This window comes from Lacerta agilis, chromosome 8 (assembly GCF_009819535.1).
Source record: "Lacerta agilis isolate rLacAgi1 chromosome 8, rLacAgi1.pri, whole genome shotgun sequence".
NCBI classification, from domain to species: Eukaryota; Metazoa; Chordata; class Lepidosauria; order Squamata; family Lacertidae; genus Lacerta; species Lacerta agilis.
This window is the reverse complement of record NC_046319.1, coordinates 40,580,582-40,605,164: the sequence shown is the minus strand read 5'-3', so window position 1 is coordinate 40,605,164 and position 24,583 is coordinate 40,580,582. Positions and strand designations below refer to the sequence as shown.

The 24,583-nt window shown below is 45.4% G+C and overlaps 1 protein-coding gene across 10 annotated transcripts in view; it reads right to left on the bottom strand.

Annotated features, from left to right (window-relative positions):
• RIPOR1 (RHO family interacting cell polarization regulator 1) overlaps positions 1-24,583 on the bottom strand; it is a 96,430-nt gene that overhangs the window by 16,603 nt on the left and 55,244 nt on the right. For 8 of the 10 annotated variants that reach the window (XM_033158862.1, XM_033158864.1, XM_033158861.1 and 5 more), the window contains exons 2-9: positions 9,404-9,530; positions 5,018-5,170; positions 4,143-4,221; positions 3,513-3,536; positions 1,453-1,506; positions 708-860; positions 534-597; positions 207-250 (exon numbers count right to left, since the gene is read on the bottom strand). In XM_033158862.1, the coding sequence (XP_033014753.1) occupies positions 207-250; positions 534-597; positions 708-860; positions 1,453-1,506; positions 3,513-3,536; positions 4,143-4,221; positions 5,018-5,170; positions 9,404-9,504 (672 nt within the window). In that variant the 5' untranslated portion in view covers positions 9,505-9,530. Of the gene's footprint in view, positions 1-206; positions 251-533; positions 598-707; positions 861-1,452; positions 1,507-3,512; positions 3,537-4,142; positions 4,222-5,017; positions 5,171-7,437; positions 7,552-9,403; positions 9,531-15,247; positions 15,388-24,583 lie in introns of those variants that run through there. The other 2 variants (XM_033158863.1, XM_033158865.1) reach the window with 2 other exon arrangements.

The following is a 24,583-nucleotide window of genomic DNA, read 5'->3' as shown; positions in this document are numbered from 1 at the left end:
ACAAGGAATAAGAGAGTTCAGGTCAACTGGATGGACATGAAACAAGGTGTGCACCCCATTAGAGCTGGACAAGAGCTACTGCAATCAGTGCTGGGGAACCAGATTCCCCTCCAACAAGCTGTTTGGTCAACTCCAGTTCATCTCGTTTCCAGGACCCAAGCCCCTCCCCTCTCCACATGTTCTGAGCCCATCTCTAACTCACAAACCTCATATTGGTCTCCAGCACAGAGCCTAGCAAAGCCAGCCAATCCTGCAAGAGAGGAAAAAAGTGTCAATGCCTCCATCATGACCCCACAATTTTGCTGATCCACATAAATGACAAGAGGTGTGGGATAGGGTGCAGATACATGTTTAGGAGGTAAACTTGCAGGTAGAATTTCATATATGGGATCTGGAGTAAAACATCCGCAGGCAAGAAAAAGGGTTAACCCTCCCACCCACTCAGGGTTATACCCTCCCAAATCTGCTTTTCAAGTTACAAAATGGCCACCAGACATCCCTTTGTATATGACATATTGTTTGCCCTTCTGTACCTTTCATCTTGATGTGGAACTCTCCCAACTGACTCTCTAGTTCACTCTCCAACAGACACATATTCTGGAGGGGGAGAAAACAAACAACTGCCCATTAATGCCGCCAACACAAAGCCTGGTCCCCATTCCTCCATTTCCTCCCTCCTCCCTCAGTACCAGGCCATCTTGACTCACCTCTGTGTACTCTTTGTAGCCCTTGCTAGCTTCAGCCAAGCTCTCGCGTGCCTCCTTGCTGCCAGGTGAACCGGCTGTGTAGGCCTTGACCATGTTGTGGGCTCCATCCCGAAGCCGCCGCTGGATGCAGTAGGCCTCGTAAAGCTCATCTATCTGTTAGGAAGTAAACCACAGAGCTAGGATGAGGGGCTGTAGGGGATGCTTGGCAGAAAGTTTGGTTGCCACGAACCCAGATCAGCAGAAGCATTCAATAGGCTCTCAAATTTCAGTGGCACCCTGTGCGAACCCAAAATTTGGTATGTCCCCCACCTCCCGTCTTCCATTCAACATCCAAGTTGTAGCTGCCCCTGAGGCTCTGCGCCCAGTGTGACCGAACCAGCCACGCTTCCCTAAATCCTCCTCTGCTCCCACCATAAAGCAAAGGTGGGGAACCTGTGGCATTCCCACTGTTACTGGACTCCCATCAGGCCCAGCTAGCATGAGTGAAGGTCAGGAATGATGGGAGCTGGGACCCAGCAAAACCTAGAGGGCCACAGTTTGCACACTGCAGACATGAAGTGTTCTATGGAACACAACAGACTCCTTTGCTTGGAACGTCAGACCTCTACATAGCTATCTGCCTCACAGCGAGACTATACAAAATGAGCAAATATATACAAATAAACTGCATAATATTCAAAGGTAACAGAGTTCAGCTTTTCTCAGTGCAGAAATTCTGTTTTACAAGCTGAGAAGCAGCTGGTACCTTGCTAGCGTGAAACTCCAGACGGCGCAGAAACCGCTCAATAGACTTGACTTGCTGTGAGACAATAAAAGGAAATCTCATTAGACAGGAATTGGAAATCCGACTGACGAAGTAGTGCAAGGTCCCAGAAATCCTATACGTTCCCAGCTTGCCCATGAAAGGATTGGGGTCTTTCCATTTGCAATAGATAGCAGCATTGGTGCTTACAGGCTAAACTGATTCCTTTGCTGATCTATTTTAGAGCAAAAAGTTCCTGATATGTATCTTCATAGGTAAAAGAACAATATTTAAAGCTAGGCACATATAGCCTAGCTCAGATTAATCACTGGGCAACTGGCCAGGGTCCTTCCATCTGGCTGCTGTTTTATGGGCAAGAGGAAGTCATTTACGGTTGAAAGGCAGGGGTAGGAGAAACTGGCAAAGTTGCTTTCTTTTAGGCACCAAGCAAAAAGCTGGTTGGTTTGCTCCCACTTTCAATGCTTCCTTCCTACTTTTAAAAACATGCAACTCCTTTTCTTTTTTAAAAATCCATCAAATTAGAGGCCATCACTACATCATATCAGATATGCCCATGAAAAGAGAAGTTCAGGTCAGCAGACTGTAAATAAAAGAGAGGCCTGGAAGTGCTAATTTCTTCTCTCGTTTTTCTAACTCAAAATTTCAGAACCACACATCTGCCCTCCTCTACCTGCCCAAATGCAGCATCCTTTCACCAGGCAAAGCTGACCCCCAAAGAGAAAGCTCATTTCCTGTGCTTTTTGTTGCTTGGGGCAGAGTGCAGGATGCATGTAAGTTGTAATGAGGCTGTTTCCATCCCAGTCACCACATTTAGCAAATATACTGGTTTCCTTGATGTTAAGCACTGGTAAGAAAAGAGATTAGAAACTAACTTTGAAACTTCATTATTTTGACATTATCATTACTATTTTGAGATTTCATTATCTATTTAAAAGATAAATTAGTTACCCCTGTTTGTTATGTCTCTAGCAAAGGAATCCATTTTTTAAAAGAAATCTTTTTTTTTTTTGCCTTCAGTTGCCTTCAGGAAACTTCTTGGAAAGGAGCAGCTTCAACCAAGGCATGCCTGAGTTAAAGCTGAAAAATCTGCCCCCTTGATTTTTTTTAAAAAAAATGTTCTCCTGGCCCCACAACCAGAAGTTACTGCTGCAGTTAATCCACATACTAACCTCAGGCTGGAGATAGGCAAATAGTTTTTATAAGAGAGTTGGAACTGGCTCAAGAGAGATTTTGCAAGGTATTTACTTAATGGTATTTCTTTTATTCACTTCATGTCTCACCAAACAGGTTTTGCATGTTTTTGAAACAATGCAAAGTCTTGCAAGAACTGTTTATTAGACGCAAAAGAGCAGGATAGGGTGTTTACATCCACTCTTTTGTTGAAGATCCTACTCTTTTGATATGAAAGTAGCAATACCTGTCTTGGAACCACTTTCCACCCCCTCCAGGGTGGGGAAGTTATCATCTGCTCCACTATAAACCAAAAACAATCTCAAAGGCTGCCAGCCTAAGCAAAGGAAGGGCAGCAGGGTGCAGGAGAAACTGCTTGACTCTTTAGTCTATAGCCATTGTATAATGCTCAAAACGGACCTCCCCAAGCTTCTTCCCCCATCCCCAGTGTATCTTCCCCTGCATGTGAGAAAGCAGCTGAAGAGATCAGAAATGCAGGATTAAGCAGTCCCTCTTCTGCTTTTGATTATGACCTCCGAGGCTGCTTTTAAATTAAAGAGAATCACCAGTTAAAAGAGATGCAGAACTCCTGCCTCACATCTAGTTTGGCTCTTAAGGCAATTGGCCAACCAAACAAAGGATTCAGGAAGTGACATCTGAAGGAAAGCAGCAGAGGCAGCAGCAGAAGAGAAGCATCACTGAAGTCAAGCAACTTGAGTTTCTGTGCTAGCAAAGGCAAGGATAAGAGATGCAACCCAAGGCCCAGAAGCTTCAATGTCTTGCATCCAAGGGATACAGAACTCAATGGGTTGACAAGCCCTCCCCCACCCACAATCCATGGCAAGCACAATTTCCTTCACAGCATGCCTTACCTTATCAAGATCATACAGAAAGCCCTAGAGGAGAAAACAAGGAGAAGGTGAAGGTTAGGCAGAGGTCAGAAAAAAATGAATGCTAAATACACAGCCCTCCTGGATTAGACCAAAGGCCTACTTAGTCCAACATCCACTTTCCCACAGTGGCCAGCCTATGGTAATGCCACAAGCAGAACATGAATGCAGTGTCCTTCTCCTGCTTACGATCACCAACAAGTTGTACTCAGTAGCACACTGCATCCCATATTGGGAGATAAAATCCATTCATCACAAATCAGTTGCTACTGATACCCTTCTCTCTGATGAAGTTGTCTAACCCCATTTTCAAGTTGGTGGCCATCACCAACTGTTCCCAAAAAGCATGTATATGTGTCCCAAGAACTATCGTCTGCCCCATAGCTCTAGGGAAGCACCCTCAGGATCAGAACTGCTGGGAAGCTATGAACATGGCAGGAGCCATTGCTGAGTGAAAGGGCGAAGGTTCCAAAACACACAGTATCAGAAGGCTCCCTCCCCTCCCTGACCTGTCACAGTCTCTCTACTATTGCCAGTCCTGTACTCTGGGGAGAATGAAGTGCATACACTGAGGGCAGGAATGCTTTTAGTTGGTACCAACCCTCCACTCACCAATCGAGAATTCCTCTTGGACTCGCGGATTTGGATGCTCAGCTTCTCCAGCTCCAGCTGGTGCACTTCCAGATAAGCACTGTTAGGGGAGAAACGGGGTAAGCAGAAGCAGTAGGATTCTTCCCCTTTAAGTGAAGAGATATGGGGAGGCAGCATCCCGGCCACTCCTTCCAACTTCTACAGGATGTTATCCTTGGCAGCAAGGACCCAAACAGAATCCTTATCCTTGCTTCCAGATTCCCAGCAGGCTGTACCCAGTTCGGCTGTGTCCAGCAGAGCTTTCATTTCACCAGCTTCACTGAGAAGGCTACTGGTATAGACTAAGGTTTAAGCAAACATACTGTGCTACTTGCCTGCATGTACCCTCACCGACTCAAACATACATTGTGGAGAGTTGGTGGGGAGAGGGAATATGCAGGCACGTAGCGCATTGTTGTGCCGGAAGAAATATTATACTGTATGTGTATAGAGGGGAGGTGGGGCAAAGAACTATCCCACCCTCCACAGGCCAGTTTTGACAGGTGGGAGGCGCCTGAGAAAGTTGGTTGGTTGGGGCTGATGGGAGTTGTAGTCCAAAACATCTGGAGGGCACTGGGCTGGCAAAGGCTGGGGCGTACGCATGTTAGTTATGATTATGGTTAGTGTTTGTTACGATCACTGGGCAGCTGGCACTCCACCCCTTTGAGATCTGGGTTCTATCTACCACTGTTGGGTTTGTACTGCTAGCGAGTTTGCATTTCAGCATTCATTCTAGGGAGCCTCAAACATCAACATGTAATAGAAAGATGGCATTAAACAATTTTCAATGAAACAGGCACCTCCACCCCAAGCCATAAGGTTAAGAGGGTGGGACTTCTGGGAGCAGCACCACTCACGTCAGTCCCTTCTTCAGTGCTTCGTACACTTCATCGAGTCGCTCCGGCTGGGGCACCTTGGGTGGAGGGGATTTGTGGGACATTGAAAACATCCTACTGACCCTGGAGCCAGACTTCCTGGAGACCGTTGGGGTGCTGAAGGCAGGGAAATTCCTTAAAAAATAAAATAAATAAAAATCCTCAAGCAAAGCATGACATCGTGGAGCCGGGCTGACACTTAAAACAATGGAGTGAGTGTACATGTGTGGGGGAGAGCTTTGACTCACAGTGCAGAGCACCTATCACAAAAATACACACTCAAGGAGGAAGCTTTCCACACTAACTTGCTGCTTAGAGCGAATGCTGAAAGCACAGAAAATGCTCAAAAACCAACCCACAGTAAAGAACATTTTCCCACGCTTCATACCCTGAAAGTGGGTCACTCGGACTGCATGAACCAGATCCCCTATTGTAATATGGACTACCAGGAACAAAGGGGGGGGCACAGAGCACCAGCAACTCTGCACAGTGCCATTTGGAAGTGCACTTCTAAACCCTTTAAAGTATATGTGCAGTGGGGAACAGTATGCAGCACTTCACAAATGCCACCCTAAGGAAGATGCTCCTTACCCAAAGAGTAGTGCACAAGCCTGAGTATTGTCACAACTTAGACTGTTTTGGTAGAGTCACTCAAGTATTCCGTGTACCCTAGTATACAGGTAAGGAACTTGATCTGTCCAGTGGGCCAGATCCTTATTTGCCCCATCCTAGCAGGCCACATCTGACAGGTGAGCAGGGTGCCCCAACTGTCCAATCATCAGGACTTCAAAACACCACACAGGGCTTGCAAATTCTCTGAAGCGCCACTGATTAGGAGGGTTGATCAGCTGATGGGCAACAACTTCAAGCCTGCTTTTTGCAGGGATCACCTGCATGATGGAGTTCTGCATGGGGAAGTTGGTTGCACAGCTGCCCCATACCTAACATGACATATGTTGCCAGATGTGGGGGAAGGAGGTCATGGTTTGAGAGAAATAGTGCATGCCAAATTGGAACCTGCGCCAGGACAAATTTGGCCCACAGGCTAAAGACTCCCCATCCTGACCTAGTGTATAACTGAATAATCACAAGGAACTCCTGACTCTTGAATTTCATTCCCTCTTCTTTTCTCTTCCAGCTAAAATGAACCCCTGTTTTCTCTCAAACATGTGCTAAATTTGATTCTAAGCAACACTGACTAGTTTAATGGGCATGGCTGTTACTGTCAAATTGATCCCTGCACCCCCTAGAATAGATTATTTTATTCAGGCTCCAAATTCTTGCTGCCACAGTAATATCCCATGCTATTTTGGGAGTTCCTGGTCAATCTTTTATTGCTACAACAGGAGCAGGGAACCCTTAGCAACCCATATGTTGCTGGACTACAGCTTCCATCATTCCTGACCACAGACTATTCTGGCCATGGCTGATGGGATCTGGAATCCATAAACAGCCAGACACCCACAAGTTCCCCATTCTTGTGCTGCAAGAATAGTCCCAAATCTAGAAATTGTGCATCTTGCTGGGAGATGTGTGTTTGAGAGAGATTGAAAAATGGAGGACTGGAACTAGGAAAGAAGCCTTGCTGTTAGGAAGCCTAAGACAGCTGACCATGACAGCATGTCTTCTGCAGTAACAGATAATGAGTAGGAAAGTACATGCTTATCACGTTCATGACATTTTTGCTCCTGACAGAGGTAAGAAGGAAGAATGGACAAGTGTTGATAGCAAAGGAACATAGGAAGCTGATGTAGCATGTCAGACTGTAAGTGTGTTTAATCTGGTACTGTCAACCCTCATCTGTGGCAGCTCTCCACAGTCTAAGGCTTCCACCTCACCTGCTCTTTTATCCCTCCAACTGGGGATGGCAGGGATTGAACCTGGGGTGTTCTGCATGCAAAGCATGCTTTCTAGCAGTAAGCTATGGTCTTTTCCAGGGACAGATCGGACAATAGTAAAGAATCCCAGATACAGTAGGTTGTGGGTGAAAAGCCCAGTAAACCTGGACATAAGCAGCAGCATGCTAGCAGCTGATGACCAGCACTCATTAAGAAGTTCAGAGGAGACCAACAAAACAAAACAAAAACAAAACAAAACCAGAACCCCAGAACAGGAGGAACATGGCTCATTGGAACTGGGGTGTGAAAGAGAGCCAAGCAGAATGGCCGAGGATTGGTTCTTGCCCAACAGCTTCATGATCCAGCATTGGCTTTTATACTAATTTTGCCTGTGGCACTTAAAGTCTCACACCAGCTCCTGACTGGTACTCTTGAAAGACTCAGAGGCAGGCGAGGAGATGAACAGCAGGAGACTGAAGCCAACTGGGAGGCACTGGTACTGTACAACATGAAGTAATATTATCTTTCAACCAACCCAATAAGCCTCTAACATGGTAGTCCTACCTAGATCTCTGTTTTTCATGGAAATAACTTGCTACCTTACTTCTATAAGTACTAGAAAGTGTGTAGCTTCTTTTCAAAGGCTTAGGTTTTTCCATGATCCTTCACAAGCATCAGTACGGTACTTTGTAGACTCCACACCCTTCAAAGGTAAGAATCACAAAATGACTCCAACAGCTGGAATTCTGATATCAGCTCTAAACTTTCAAAACACAGCAACTGACAGAAATGAGGATTCCAAATGTCAACTGTCTCTGGGTTGAGATGGCAACCGTCGCTAAGTCAACAGGTACTGCTTCTTCACAGATGTTCCAAGCTCACCAGCAGAAACATGAAATGTTATATCTGGAGCAATTCAATGCTGCAAAAATGTTTGCTGATTTGAAATACTAATTTACAGAATTACTGGGGAAGTGATTAAATAAATCTGATGTTATGGATTTTAACACTCCTGCACCTTCTGCCTCACCCTGACCTAAACCTAAATGTTCTAGCACTGCCCATGGGCAATAAGGGCACTGAGTATGGTGGGCTGATGGCACTTGTTTGCAGGCCCGCCTTCCCTCTGTTTAATTACTGCAGTGGAACTTCTGTTGCATCTAGCCTGGTTCATTTTGGTCAGTACTTCAAGAATCCAGCCTCACATATTCAAGTTCGCCAAGGAAAAAATTATCCACTTGCCAAATGTTCCTACAGGAAGAAATAAAGGGCCTTCTAAAATGTGGTCTCTGTGTTTATGTTATGGACTGGCTTGTAAGTCAGATTGCATCCTACTGCTTCCTCCCACGAGGGATTCTGCTCCCGCTCTAAACCAGTGGTAATGAAACACAGAACTGTCTTAGGAGTGCATTCACTAGATACACAAGTTGTTTTCAAGCATTCTTAAAATGGGGCAAGCATATCAACACCTCATCACCCCACCCAACAGGCTGAAAGGTGACTATCTACAGAGACGAGCATCTTCTATCTGGTGATGTTCCTTGTGCATTTCGGAGCCATGCCCAGCTTTCAGAAATTGCCACCTTTTCACATGCTAAGAAGCACTCTCCACCCAGACAGCAGATACGGCCATAGATTGACTATATGGTGAAAGAAACTATACTTCTGAAAAGCTTGGGATTTCCAAAAGCCTGATGATACCTCCCTCTTAGTGTGGGGATGCACAGCTTCAACATCAGAAATGGCTCAGATACATAGCTTGTAACTACTAGAAGCTGTGCATTCAATGTAGTGGGCCCCAACCTGTGGAACTTTATTTCAGCTGGGATTGGACATGCAACCTTCTTGCTGAATCTCCACTGCATGACTAAGACTTTCCTGTTCCAGCAGGTATTTTAAGGTAGTGTTCAGTTTTATGACCAATTTTTATGGTCCCATTTTCTGTGGATTTTTTTATGTATACCACTTAGAAATTCAAATAATTAAGTGGTATGTAGATGTCTTAAATAAACAAACAAATAACACAGGGAATAATTATGGCAATTCATATAGGTACGGGTGCTTCCTGAAGCATCTCTAGAGCAAAGGCAGTGAGCGTTTACACCTGCTACTGCAAAGTAAGAAGCCAGCCACTGTTCTTGCTGAAGTAATGTCCTGCCTTATGAACAAAGCTGTGTGCATTTCAGCTTTGTTTTTTTAAACTAAGTATTTCATGTCCTGATGGGAATGAAGCTTAAGAACATGTGGTCAGTAGTAGTGCCTCAGGAGATTTGAGGGGAGGCTGAGCAAGACATCCAGTTGCCAGGGGACTGGATCATTTTGCATATTCTAACCTAGCCCTTCCCCTATATCTAGCTGAAACAAAATACATTATGCACAATACACTAAAATGTATGTACAGCTGCATGACTCTCAGTCCTGGGTGGGGTGGGAAGGCAATTGGCCATTTAAGCATCACAAACCACCATTCACTTTGTTCTCCGCATGCTCCAACTCCCATTTCCACCAAGGAAGCTTTTTCTGGGCCTACCTGAAAGATTTGTCCTGAGTGGAATTGACGCCAGCGAACGATTGGCTCCTATTGATCCTGACCACCAGGCTGCGCCGCTGGGGCCGCACTGAGAGTGACATCGTCGAGCTCCACCTGGAGGGACGCCCTGTGAAGAGAATAGAAGAGCATGGAATCAATGACAAAGAGTGGGGGAACAAAAGGAACCATGTCAGGGAGCAATGTACAGGGAGAGGAGAGGGAGGAGGGAATCAAAGCTGCAGGAGGTGGAACGATGGTGGGAAAAGCACATTTTAAATGTAACCAAAACAACCACTGAGTCATAAGTTTATAAAAAGCGACACCCCTAATCACAACGATACACAAAAACAATAGACTTAGCTGAGCTACAACATCTCAGAAAATGAAGAGAAGAATCAAAGTTATGATCCAGTAAGAGAGGCTTATAACCCAGCTGCCTTGCAAAGGGCTTCTGTGTAGCTCATTCCTCAACCTCCATTTGCTAAAACACAACCTGGAATATAAAACACACAAATCTGCCTTGTATCAAGTCAGACACATAGTTATCATTTTATTATGACCGGCTAAGGCCTGATATCCACTACGTTCTCTTGCTCTTCCACCAAGTATAGCAACACCAGGTTAGTGCAGTGGAGGGTGATATACTGGGAGGTAGGTCCACTGTTTTTGGAAGCAGCAGGACCTTGTCTATACCACTTCTTCATTCACAATGGCTGCTGAGTCAAGTGACACCCCCAAGCCCTCCCCCCAAGTCAGGGCTGAAGAACCTGCAAGCCTCCAGATGTTGCTGGACAACTCGCATCATCACTGACCATGTTGTCTGGGGTTGATGGGAGCTGGAGTCCAACAACATGTGAAGGGCCACAGGTTCCCCATCCCTGCCCCCAAGTGCTATCCCACTCGAAGAATCTACCATGGGAATAAACAGACAAGACTGCCTTCCCTCTGTTCTAGATCCTTCAGACAAGGAGATGAGGCATTGTCCCATATCAAACACAGAGTTGAGGGCAAAAGCCAAGGTGTTGCCCTATTGTCCAAGTGCTGGAAGCAACCGTTTCTCCAGAATTGGCTGTCTAAGTGTCCTTCCTTCACGATCACTCGCTTGCTGTTTACAGGAGAACTAATACAGTTGTACAAAAGGGCCATGCTTGATTTTAAGGCAGAGGTAAGGAAACTCTGGCCTGTGGGCCAAATATGGCCTCTTAGGCTTGTCAAGCCGCACAGTGGCATGCATGCCCTATGCCCTTGAGTGCATTTATCTGGCTGGAATGTGTACTTGAATTGTGATAATACCTCTGGCTTGCCTGGATTCTGGATGGAGATGTGTTTCATGTGCTTGGGGATGAATATGTAGAAACCTCTGGCTTTTTTGTAGCTGAAATGAAACTTGCTGTACAAAGGTAAGAGTCACATCCTTTGTTCCACCAACCTTCCCCACCAGCATGTGGCCCCCAGAAGTTCACCCATGGGGGAATGTGGCCCTCAGGCTAAACAAAGTTCCCCAATCCTGAGAGGAAACCCATCTCTTGTTGCAACTGTTTACCTTAGGGATTCTTAGTGGAGCTTTGTAAATCAATTACAAATGTTACCAGCCTACCTATTCACATATGTTAATCATTTGCTGCTTAGCGAAAGAGCCTGAAAAGCAACTGGGGGGGGGCAGGGGAGGAAATACACAGAACTGCCCCACACTCCAGCTGGCAATTTTCTGTACACAACAGCCTTTAGAAATCCCCAATCAACCCTGTTTCCTGCACATTTATTTAAATATTTATAAACCGAATTCTTAGCCAAAGGTGGCACCCCAAATTATGCCAGATTCCAGAGGGTGAGCTGTGTGTGCTGCAGAAAACACACAGTCTTGTCACACCTTGAAGGACTGGCATATTTATATAAACCAAGATCTGCCAAGATCAGAGAGCCCACAATATCCAATTTCATAGCTTGTTGAGGACAAGAGGCAATGGTACCTTGTCTCCTGACCCTTAGGGAACTATTTCTAGTGCCTGGAATGAAACTAAACAGAATGCTTTGGAATGTCCTTTGCTTAGGTAGGAGTGGCTCAGGTTTAAGACCATTAACTCAGATTTTCAAGAATTTACCAACAGGAGGGGGGGGAACCTGAGCTATGTATTTGGACCTGGAGAAGTACAAATCTCAACTCAGGCTTGGATCTCATAGAACAAAAACACCATCAGAGAGTAAAAACATACACATGTACTTCTATGTAGGAGGCACCCACATACACTTACTTCCTTTGGAAAACAGCTGCAGTATAATAAAAGGGGACTGGATTGCCATTGGATTGATATTCAGAGTTGTGTCCCTAGCCAGTGTGACTTCCAAATTTCCAGTTCTTCTCCATCCACTGATTTTTAGCATGTTGTTGTGCTGTTTTCTACAAACTGTTTCTCTACAGCTGAAGGCAGCCCTGTTTAGGGAAGTTTTTAATGATTGATGTTTTAATGTACTTTTAAACTTTTGCTGGAAGCTGCCCAGAGTGGCTGGGGAAACCCAGCCAGATGGACAGGGTAAAAAATAAATTGCTGCTGCTGCTGCTGCTGCTACTACTACTACTAGAAATACAAATCTTGGTTGACTTCTGATTTCTTCTAGGGAGAATTATTAAAATGTTCTTGCTAGGAGCAAGAAACTATCACGGCCTGAGATGAGGGCACCAATCCACCTTGTCCAGTGATTCTTAGGACAAACTGGCCACAGGACTGATGGATTTTAGGTTGAGCAAGAAAAATGTTTGTTTTCTACTTGGCTCTTGCTTTTATTGAGATTAAAAAAGTAGGAAGAATGAATTAAAACCTTCAATGTCATGTTTAACATTCAGTTTTAATTCTGTTATTGTTTAAACCGGTATTTTCTTTTCTTGCAAACTGCTAGGTTGTGTGTGTGCTAGGGCTGAAAACTGGTATAAAAGTGTTTTTTTTTATAAATAAAGTAAACATGTATCACAACACATTTCTCCGGGGACCAAGAGACCCTTGCAATGTGACCATTTTTTTTGCTCTCAGTTCTCATGGCACATTGTGCAGATCTATGGCAAGGGTGGGGAAAACTTCTCAGCCTGAGGACTACGTTCCCTTCTAAGCAGCCTTACAGGAACCACATGCCAATGGTGGGCAGGGCAGAGGCAGAAGTGGTGGGCCAATGAATGTTAACTTTTACCTTTGTACAGTAAGCTAGTTTCCACACACACTGACGCACAGTTCTCTATCATCCGTCCAGGCAAGCAAGAGTCATCATCAGAGTGCAAGGATGCATTCCAGCAGACCTGAGGTTTCCCACCCCTGATCTGTGCCTTTGACACAGCTGCAGAGAACTCAGACCCAAAGAAGTTGAAGTTCAGTTTGTGAGAAGGAAGCAGCCAACCGCCTCCAACTGCCCTCCTCTCGCTGCATTTAAACATTATTCCTCAAGCTGCAGTGTCTTCAGCCCCTTCCAGGACTGCCTCCTGCGTAGGACTAGCACTTGCCAACATGCAGACGGCACTGAACAGATGGGCAAGGATAAAGTGCCATGCAATCACAACGCTCGAAGACCAGAGCGGGTGGTTCTTTTCGTAATTGGTTTATTTGGTGCTCTGGACTCTCAATAACTGCTTGCTCTCTTCTAGCACTCTGGAAATCCAGGCATACCACACACATACACATACTTCTGTACTAGGAGAAGCTGAATTTTATGCAAATGAATCATGCCTGACTTATTTTTTTAAAATATATTTTGCATTGTTTAATCTGGGTTTGCTACCAGGGAGAAGAGCACCTATGTAGGATACTGAAAATTTCACACACTTGTGAACATACTGACAAATGCAAGGGCTAGGCTTTCTATTTACTGTAAAAGGAAAACCAGAGCTTCATAAAAAATCTGGATTCTGAAGCCAACACTGATGCTGTGCTTTTTATGTGCTCCCTCAGAATCACAACATATATATAAATCCAGGGCTTTTTTCAGCTGGAACTCAGTTCCAGCACCTCTCAGGTGGACGCCATTTCCATTATAAGAGAACAAGGGAGGAGTTCATGGTGAGTTCCGGCACTTCTTTTTCGAGAAAAATAGCACTGTATTAAACCATGTGAGGGTTTGCACATGGTATTACTATTCTCAGTTGAGAATATAACTGTGTGAAGATGGGAATTGATTTGACTACACAAAAACAAAGAGATCACCATATTACACCGGTATTTGTAGGCTAGCTTCAACCAAGAAAATAACCCAACAAAATAAAGCATACCGCTACTAAAAGGGAATAAAATACATCTGACATTATTTCAGAGACTTAAAATATTTCATGGAATACTATCCAGCCCCAAAAACCACTGTTGTTGGGAATTATTCATTTGATCTTGCTAGTTATGCAGAGGTTACAAAATTCAGCTTCTCTCAGTTCTGAATGTAATGCTGGTTGATGCTAGTCTTACAATATGATATACAGTTATCAACACCAGTGTCTAATGTGTCAATCCTATTATCTAATTAAGAGGGTAACTCTTTTATGTGACTTTTTGTTTTCCTTTGCTCCTTTTTTTGATAATGCTTTCACCTTTTTTGCATCTTCATTGGCTAATTAGGGGAAGGGGAAAGAAAGTGACTGAGCAGTGACAAAGAAGGGGAAATGTATAGGGAGTTCATTCATACACTAGCAGCAGAACTGGCATCATTATTTGGCACTTGGTGGGACTACAGCAGAAACAGAACAAGGAGCCTGCCCTGCGTGGGACAAATCACAAAACACTTTCCATTCCAGAGTTGGAACAAGGCACAGTTACAAACACCATTAACAACCGACAAAAGTTATTAATTCAGCCACACACCACACTTCCAGGAGAATGCTACTTTGGAGATGGAAAGTCATAGTAAACAGTCATGGAGGAATGAATACAAAACACCCAGTTCTTTGTGGCAGGAGAGGAGCCCTACGGAACTAAGAAGCTTGTGATTCTACTAACATAACTGACCCACCCAGAAGATGGATTTTAAGAACCATTATTACATCTACCTGTGTTCTTTATGAATGCTGATCAGTGAGAGGAAGAGGAAATAAAGACAGCAATGGTACAAACTAGCTGCAACGTCACTGTAATCATGGTCCATAGCTTTGTCACCCAGCTAACAGCTTATCTGCCAGTGATAACAGGCAGGGTTCTTCTCACTTACCCCAAAAGCTACACAGACCTGAACAATAGCCAATCCAAGATAGTCAGCATCAGCAACCAGCCAATAGGAGCCAGAGTCTTTCCCCCACCAAAGATCTCTGTCACAACATCCAAATCCTCCATGGTTGATCCTTTGCCACAAGCATTTCGGAGGAGCATCCCAGGAGCTAGGAGTGAGGCCGCTCACATTGGGCTCCCTCCCACCTGCACAGCTCAAGACCCAGGCAGTAAGAGATTCAGGAGCTAGCCCTATGATTACTACTCCAGCGGTCCTGTTTCTAGGACAACAGTGGCCCAATTAAACTCATTACGAAGGAGCTGTAATCCAAGTAGGACCTTAGCGGATTACCCTCTCTGTTGGAGCCATTTAATCAGATCACCAAGGGAGCCCTGCCCTGCCACCCCCCACTGAACTCAGAGGGTATTTATGGACTGCAAGCAAGGATGATGAGGCAACAGGTGCTCCTGCCAAGTCAGCACGATTTAGCCAGTTGGCCCACTACAGAACTCGGAGGATGCCCTCATCTGGCCAGTGCAAGGGTACTATTGCCAAGAGCAAAGCAGGTGACAAAACCAGAGCTGGCCTTCACATGCAGAGCCTTTGTGGAGAAGCATGGACGCTGAGCCCTTTTAGGTGCCAGGCGGAGAAGAAATGCTAGTCCCAGGAACTTACCTGTTCTACAAGGTTAACATGAGGTGCTGGAAATACTGCCGAAACCCTTGGGGCCACAGGAGATGGAAGCTGAAAGACAGCCAGCTCACCCTGAAGGGGTTGAAGTCTAGGTGTGCACCCGCTTTACCCAACTGTTCAAAGCTTAGTATTTGGAATCCAGAGCGGACACATCGTACAGCAAGCAGGATGTTTCCCAGTGCTTCCCCCGAGGGGCTGGGCTCCACTCTTGCATTCCTAACATTTCAAAGATAATCAGCAACTGGTACTGCCGACAGCAGAGGCGGGGAGTCTAGGAGGTGCCTCTGGCAGGCCGGCTAAGAACAGGTGAGCAAATCCCCACAGGAATACGGCTTGCAACAGAGACCTGCAACAGGAAGGAATGAAGCTGGTACTTTGGGCCACTATGATCAGAGTTTCCTACTTCTGTGTTCAAAACAGGAAATGGACAGAAAAGCAAAAGAAAACACATACCTTTTATCATGCCCCAGAGGTCTGACCCAAACATAAAATGCATTTATAAGATCTTGGGAGTTTTGCTAGACACAGACCTCATGCTTATATCCTTTCTATTTTACAGAGATTAACATTTTCATCCTGTTCATCAGCATGATTTTTAAAAGGAACATCAGATGTAACCCAAGATTAGATGGTGGAAGAGTGGAACAACCCTTTAAGAGGCAGGCTGGTTGGCACTGCCATCGCCAACATCATTCTCTAAAGCTTGGACAAAGGAGGCCAGTGGAGGCAGCAGGGTCGGCCCTACCATGAGGCCACCTGTGGCGGCAGATGCTGAGGGGTGGGGAGGTGTTGAAGGACACTGCCTGCCCTGGGCCCCTAAACTAGCCTTCTACCCTAAGATGTGGCAGGATGAGGACACTGCCCTGTTACCAGTGTTGAAGTAAGATTCAACTGGCTGTCTAGCTGACTTCTGTACATGGACCTGGGAAGGGGCACCATCTTGTCCTTTACCTCAGGCAACAAAATAGGGTGGGCTGGCCCTGAGCAGCAGCAACAGCCTAATGGAGAGAAAGTCAGCTTGTGTGTTTAACACCGAGATGGTGAGGACAGGAAACCTGTTGGAATTCCATTGATGTCTCCTCACTCGTGGTGCTAGCTTGCCGAAACCATCCTGTTTTTTTAGTTGCAACCGATGGAGAAGCTAACAAGGACTCCCTGCCAGCAGGACAGAGGACTTGGTTGCATCCAACTAAGTTATATTCAGAGCAGACCCATTGAAATCAATGGACCTAAGTTAGTCACATGCACCAATTCCAGTGTGTCTACTCAAAGTAGAATTAATATTGGATACAACCCTAATGACTGCTCATTCTAGAAAACCTATTCCTTAAGGGGTGCAAACAAAACCTTGGGAGTGACAAATAGCATCTTTCTTAATGAAGGCAGTAAAACAAACAAGGTATGTTTACCAACACTTGCCTTGCTTTGATTTGTCTGCGTTGCATGAGCTGCCTGAACATTTTAGTGGAGGCAGGATAGAAATATTTTAAATAATAATAAAAGAAGAATTCCTGAGCATTAGATACGCATGCATAGACACACATACACACTCTACCAAAAATGGTTTTTAACTAAAAAAAATAGGGGTGGGCTTGTGATTTACAGGGTCACATGCCAAGGAAACAGATTTCTAGCAGAGCAACCAAACTTGTAAAGAACAGTAGTCAAAGGGGGCAGGGGGTGGGGCGCCGTGACATCACGACGCACATGTCACAGCGGGCTGGGCAGAGCCGCAGTGCGGAGGTGAGGGGCGGGCCAGAGAGGGAGGGGTGTCACCCCTCCTCGCTGGCCCGCCCCTCACCTCCCCACCAAGGCAGCGCTGAAAAAAGCGCTTAAAAAACAAGGAGAAAGAAAGGAAAGCAGGCTGCTTTCCTTTCCTTCTCCTTTTTAAAAGGGCTTTTTTCAGTGCTCTGCTCCCGCCCCTCACCTCCCCGCTGGCGAGCCAGCAGGATAGCAGGCACCGGTGGCAGTCCAAGGGAGGAACGGACCGTGGGGGCAGGGCCCTCGCCCCAAGTGTCACCCCCCAGGGTGGTACCCGGGGCGGCCCCCCGCCCCCTCACTCCGCCCCTGGGGGCAGGGGAAACAACAGAAATTGTGGCTTCCCTAAATTCCCTTTTTAGTCTTAAGTGGCTACGGTTTAATAACTCCTGTAAGGAAACAAAAAGCAAAGCCCCTGCCTCAAAGCATTCCAGGGATAACAGTGCTAACATGAGAGCATAGAAAAAGTGACCCTCCCCTTCAGACTGAAGTGGTACAGTCCATTCTCCCATTTCAGGACTGTACCATCCCATTCCACTATGCGCATACCGGTAGATTTAACGGTATTTAATTTTTGTATTTTGTACAAACCCTCAGAAGACCAACAGGAGTCACCCCAACAAACAGGCAGTGTGTTTGTATAATAAGAAAAGGAGGAACAGATTAGACAAGATTTATTATATTTATCCTGCTTTACAGTACAAAGACACAAAAAACAGCCTGTTCCAAATTCAGCTGCCAGCTCTCCAGACTCTAGGATCTAGCAGCTCACAAAACATGGCGATGTTTTTGCTAAGTCAAGAAATGAGGCACAAACCCTCGACTTAAAACAAGTGCCTTGTGACTGACTCAGAATTTTAATTTCTTGTCTGTCTCAGCAAAGGTTCCTATGACGGAATGATTGACTCTAAGCAAATACATGAGAAATGGCACTACAAAAGCACTGAGCCATATTTCCACCCACGCCCAGGGCTTCCCTTTCCAAACTCTTGGAGCCTTACATGCATGCAGTAAAATAAGGCAGCACCCAGAAAAAGAGACTTGAGCAGACACACTCCACCCTCCATTGGCCCCAAGAGGAAGAAATGGGAGGCTGAAAATAATTGAGGGTTTGGAGTGAAGTAAATATGCACTCTCAGTGAATGGTCACATTTCCTTTAAAGCAGAACCAGGGACACAGGGGTCCTCCAAGTGCCGGACTACAACTCCAAGAATCCCTAACCACTGACCACGTTGCTGGGGCTGAAGGAAGTCACAGTCCAGCATGACATTCCTACAGTCTTCATTGTCATGTCCAGGTTCCCCCCCCCACAACTATTCATCTGCAGTCTCTGACTGAAACTAAAACAAAAGAAATCCACATTCTGGGAAGTGCACATGGAAATTTTGTGCACATCTGCGCTGTGGATGGCTGTCACAAAAGTTTGGTTTCCTGTTTCAAAAAACATTTTGGAGTGATGGCATCACTGATAAAAGCAAACCAGAGAAATGGGGAAAGACTCTGGAAGGAAAAGGCAATTCTCTGTTTAGCAGAGGGTAGCTAAAATCTTAAGGAACATGTGTGAGGTATCTTCATGTCAAGCAAAGTCAAGATGCTTACGGGTTAATGAAAGGGCATGCACGAAAAGGGCGACTGGGAAAGGAAGAGCAGCAACAATTGGAGGAAGTGGTTGCTTACCCGTCGAGCATCTCAAAGGAGGGTGTGCAAAGCTAAGACGCTTGGGAAGGGCTCTTCCTGCCACACCAAACAAGAACCTGTGATAACTGAAGCTGTTCTCTGCAGAGTTCACTTCTCCAGACACTGCAGCATTCTTGAGATGGAAGAAGTGACCTCTAATCCCTATTCAGCTATGCGTTCACTGACAGACACATTAAGGAAGCCATTAGCTCAGAGGTTTTCAACCTTTTTGAGTCCACAGCTCCCTTGAGCAACTACATTCTTTCTGTGGCACCCCTGTGGGGCTCAGGAGCCCAGTTATATCACCCCTTGCCTCCAGAGCTGGCAGCCTCTCACTCCTTTTGGAACACCCTCCCTTGTGGAGTGTTCCCTCAACCTCCTCTCCTTGCAAGTTCTCCAGGCAGCTGCCACCCCTGGTCTTTGAGCTGACCCCCCCCCCCCCGCTCCAAAGAGAGGTGCCTCCTCACACTGCCCCACAGGGGCCTGGGACTTGTCTGTCCATTCCCAACAGCAAGGGCTGGCGTACTAGCTAGCTGGGCTCCCTCACTCGCTTGCTTACTCCAGGGCTGCCTCAGCTCCTGGCAACCAGCACCCCCTGACCAGTCCCAGAGGCACCATTCTCCTGGGGAGCTTGTAGCCAGGGCTGCTGCAATAAACAGCTGTGCAAGACTTTGGGAGGCGGAGATGCAAGAGGGCACCAGAGGAGGGAAAGAGGGACAGAGGCCAGTGTTGCTTGCAGCACCCCTGACCATCATTCAAGGCACCCTAGGGTGCCACGGCACAGTGGTTGAAAACTACAGCATTAGCTCTTTGCTTCAAGTTTTTTCCAACCATACAATGGGAATACTAATGAGCAGCCTCTTCGGGATTCCAATCATGGCATACATACAGACTGTGGAAAACTTTGCACATATGAATCAGTAAGAACCATCAACAGCAGCCCATCATTTCTCCAGTGGAAAAAATCCCAATATAACTGTGCAGTGTGTTCTGATCAATTTCTAGGTTAATGAACCAAACCTCTCTCTCCCACAGCTTTGGCCACTTTATTACCCTTCTTCTGAACACGTACATTTTTCTAGGAGTTTAAAATCTCCATGGTACTTCACATACATTTTCTCAGCCATTCTTGCAAGTCTGTAAGGTGAGCAAACTAATAGTCGTCATGAAATAAGATGGGGAACTGCAGCTTCCATGGGGAAAAGAGAGTGCAGGAGCCTGAGGCAACACCATACCATGATTTAGCTGTGGCTTCTAAACCAAGCCAGTAAGCTGCCTTAGGCCATATTGTGACTTCATAGCTAAAAGTCAGGTCGGTGAAATCAGATACTTCCCAGATCACACAGGGTTAAACTATACGCTAGGTTCAATACATAGCTTTTTTCTTACACAGAGGTAAGTGTGCAGGCCTGACATGGTTTGCAACAACAGCTCATGGAGGAGCGAAGCTTAATCCTTCCCTCCCCATCCATTCGCAGCTGTTATAAATAGCTTTTAAAAACTGAGTACCCACTGGCACCAACTGGGTTTTTATTGTTTTTTACTGTCACTGGGTGTGTGTGAATTTCCTCCTGGTGCCCCTGCCATCTGAAATGAGGCAGGAAGAAAACAGGGAATGGGCCTTTTCAGTTAGAACACTCCATTTATGCTATGCTCTCCCTTGGGAGGCTTGCAAAACACCCCATTTCAAACTCCTTTCAGCGCCATGTGAAGACCTTTAAAAACAACAATCCAAGCCTTTCAAACATGTTTCCCCTTCTGGGAGTTTATGCTGCAATGACTGCTGTTTTTCTTTTTATGCAGTGTTAATTTTTATAACTTGATTTCACTGTGCTTTGTTGTAATTTTATTGATATTCAGTTGGGTGCCCTGAGAATATATTATTGAAATGTGGGATATAAATGCAATAACTAAGTACAGCATGCCAACCTTCTATTCCTGTCTGTATCAATTAAAAGCCTCTAGTCCTTATACTAAGGGTTTTTCACCTTTACTAATCAAAGCACTTGGAAAACTTTGGTCTCTTTCACATACTCCTTCTGAGATTTTAGGAGTCATTGCCCACCACTTTCAAACCTGTATTTGTAGCTCACTGTTTAAAACAAAAGCTTGGATCCTATGAGACTGAACTTTGCAGTTGGATACAGGTTTCCCTCTCCCTGAAGTATGAATTGCATATGGCCTCTACTGCACAGGTCTTCACACAGACCTTAAAAACTCACCTGTTTCCGGTTGCTCTTTCTTAAGAGTATCAGCGCTGCTCGTTTTTGAGATTCCTGAGTGGCTCTGAACTGCTCTCATGAAAAGAAATTGCGGGATGGTTCTTCTATCCTACTGCCTTTTAGACTGTGGTCTTACAATTGTTTTAAAACTGCCTAATGTTCTCAGCGTATCTGACATTTTGTTTGCCTAAGCCAACTCGTGAAGGTTAATTCCTTACAAAGTGGCTGAGGAATAAATAAATAAAAGCAAACACGCACAGCGGCTATGCTATCTATCCCTTATGTTCTGTGCAACATCATGCATGCTGGTGTGTGTGTGTGTGTGTCTATACACACACTACAGCATGCAGTAAGAGTTGTAAATTCAGGATAGACAGAAGATTGCACTTCCTCGTGCGATCTATAATAAATCTTGTGAAATCCAGTTGTGGTGATAGCTACTGGTTCAGAGGGCTTTAAAAGGGCATTAGACAAAACCATGGAGGAAAAGGTCTTCAATGCCAGTAGTTAGCTGTGGTGGCAACAGTGGGGGAGGGCTATTGATGGAGGACTTCCCAGAGGCATCTGGTTGGCCACCGTGGGAAAGAGGAATGGTGGATTAGAGGGATCTAGATATAACCCAGCAGGGCTCTTCTTATGTTCTTACGCCCACCTGACTTCACACAGGCACTGGCAAGGCAGGAATGAACCACATCCCCACAGCAGGGGAGCTGGCTAGGGCTCCCTTGCAGGCAGGGCTGGCACCAGCCCTCCCTGCCAAAGAGCCAGCCAGCCAGCCATTCAAAAGTGCCCCTGCCGAGGCCTCCCCAGCTGCACGGCATCCGCCTGTGTTTATTTCTGGGTTCTCATTATCAGTAAGTAGCAATTTAAAATGGAAAAAAAAAACTGTGGGAGTGTGGCGGGGCGGAAACCTTAAAGCGATCAACTCCTAAGACACAAGGAAGAGAGCAGTGCAGCAAGACAGACGTGCTGCCATGCGGGGAAGGTTGCGAGGGAGGCTTCCCTACTTGCCTATAGCAAGAAGCACAGCCCTTGCCACTGCCAAACATCTGGCACAGGAAGCGCAAGAGATGAAACCGAAGCACTGTTTGAGCTCAGCTAGTGTGGGGGTTGTGGTCAGAAAGCAAACCAGAAGAAGGGCAGAGCAAGGGCCATGTGCACACTTACAAAAGGAATGGGGGGGGGGAAATAGTCAAAACTCTGTGACAAGAAAAAATGATTTCTGGGACCGCTATAGATCAGTAAATGTTTATTATGCAGCATCATTTGCTCCACTAGGGATGAGGAGGGCCAGGTAGCATTTTTGTGCATTTTTACAAGAGTCTCTTAGCATGAATTTGATAGCTGGTATTTCAATATGTGTATTTTATTGGCTGTATTATGATATGCTGTGTGTTTGTAATCCACACTGGGCTTGGTAACAAATGGGTAGGATAAAAAATTCTTAAAATAAGTACCCCCTCAAACCTGGAGCTGGCCCCACCTATGGATGCCACACTCTGGTTGCCCCCAACTTTATCAGAGAGGGCAATAGCAGGGGCTAGGGGCTTCCTTTGCAATGGTATCTTGGCTGGAGAGTTCATCTCCCCAGAAGGATTAGTCAGGGACAAAAGCTACTAACATTTAGGCACCGTGTTAATTTTCATTATTATTCTCCTCCCCCCTCAGCATACAGTGGTGTAGTAAACCATGTTTGGAGGGCTGTGTTTTGAAGACAGGAAAGTGCTTGGACAATGAAATGTAAGGAGTTGAGGGATGAAGAGAGCATGAAATGACAGTTGCTGGAGGTGGAATTCTGTCGTTTGACCGTCTCTGCAAAGTAGATCGCTCAGTCTGCAGAGCATGAGACTCTTAATCTCAGGGTCATGTGTCTGAGCCCCATATTCGGCAAAAGATTACTGCATTGCAGGGGGTTGGACTAAATGACCCTTGTAGTTTCTTCCAACTCTACAATTCTATGAAAAAGGGAATGGGCCAGTGGGGATTAACTGGGTGGGATTGTGTTTAGGACAAGGCTGGGGATCTGTGACCCTCTGGATATTGTTGGATCTCAACTCCCATCAGCCCCAGCCAGCATGGCCAGTGGTCAGGAGCAATGGGAGTTGCTGCATTTCAGCAACATCAGGAAGGCAACAGGTTCTCCACCCCTAGTTTAGGAAGCTTCTAGGTACAAAGACTCAGATCAATTGTTTCCCTTGTTCCTCAAATAGATGTTGTTACACCTGAGTAATTGTCAGTGAAACTCACACTTAAAGGGCCTGAACACCTACTGTCGATACCTACACCTACACAGTGCTGTTAGCACAGAAAGTGTGGTACAGCTATTTGAATGATTAATTGTGGTGTGTCGGTGTTAGCACTTGCTCCATGGGTCATTTCAATGTTCAGTTTTATTACTAATATTATTTTTAAATGTTTTGTTTAAGCTGTGCTAGAGACCTTCCAGTCAAACGGCAAGATAAAAATGCTGTAAATAAATGAATAAATTTAAGGCATTGAAGCCCCTATTCTCTGTCACCTCAAACCAAAGTGCACATGTGTGGGGTATGTGCACACACAAAATTAGCTAACAAAAACATTCACCTAGCCCCAAACTAGACACCATTTGGTGATAACATGAGCCCTCCTGGTTGTGCTGCAGCTGATGGGGTATTTGCTTGGTAGCAACCAGGAGGAGGGCAATTTTGGTGGTGGCACCTTTTAAATGGAATCACCTGCCCACTGAGCTTAAATGAGTACCAACATTATCTCCCTTCTGGCACTTGTTAAAAACACATATAAGCTGTCAGACTTGTGCAGGGTGCTCAATTTCCAGCAAGCTGGTTTGATTTTAACCCTGCTCTAGGTTTTGGCTGCATTTCATGTACTGTAATTTTTAATATCCAAGTTGTGTTTTCAAATTCTTGTTCTTAGTTAACAAACAAACAGGACTTTCCTCCATAGCATCTTGTTCAATTTCACTGTCCTTCTATACAAATCCAACAGTCACAATCACAATGCTGTGTTAGTGAAAGTAACTTTATCTCCATTTGTAAGGCACTACAGGTTGTTTAAAACAAAACATTTATAGCACTAACATCATCTCCAGAAATAATGAAGGTCATCCAGTAAGACTTGTGGTTGAATAAGGATTGGAACTTATTCCTCCTTAGTCTAAGTTAAACACCATTACTGCAACTCTTTCCTCTTTGAACCTACCACCACTACCATCACCATGCCTGTATCCAGTCATACCTCTTCCAACCAATCACTGCCTATTTGTGAACACCTTTGGCAACCTCCCAACTATCCTGCCCAGTACCTAAACAAAACCAGGAATGAGGCCTGGCGAGTATCACCAGCACTCCCACAATACTTCAGATCAGGTCAACCTACATATTAGGGATAACTGGGCAAAGGAAGAGGAAGAGAATGTGGCTCACACGTGATCACCAGGAACATCTTATCCACTTACAAAACAAAAGAACAAACAAACAAAACAGGAGCTTGAAAGCCAGGTTTCACTGCCACTGTCTCTGCTATGTGGCCCCAGCAAATACTGGGGTGCAGGATATGCAGCTTACAAGATGCTAGAATCTCCATCCCAAGATTCAGCCAAGAATGAGCAGCTTTGTGCCCTAAATCCAAAAAAAGCAGAAATGAGGCATCCCTGAAATTCCT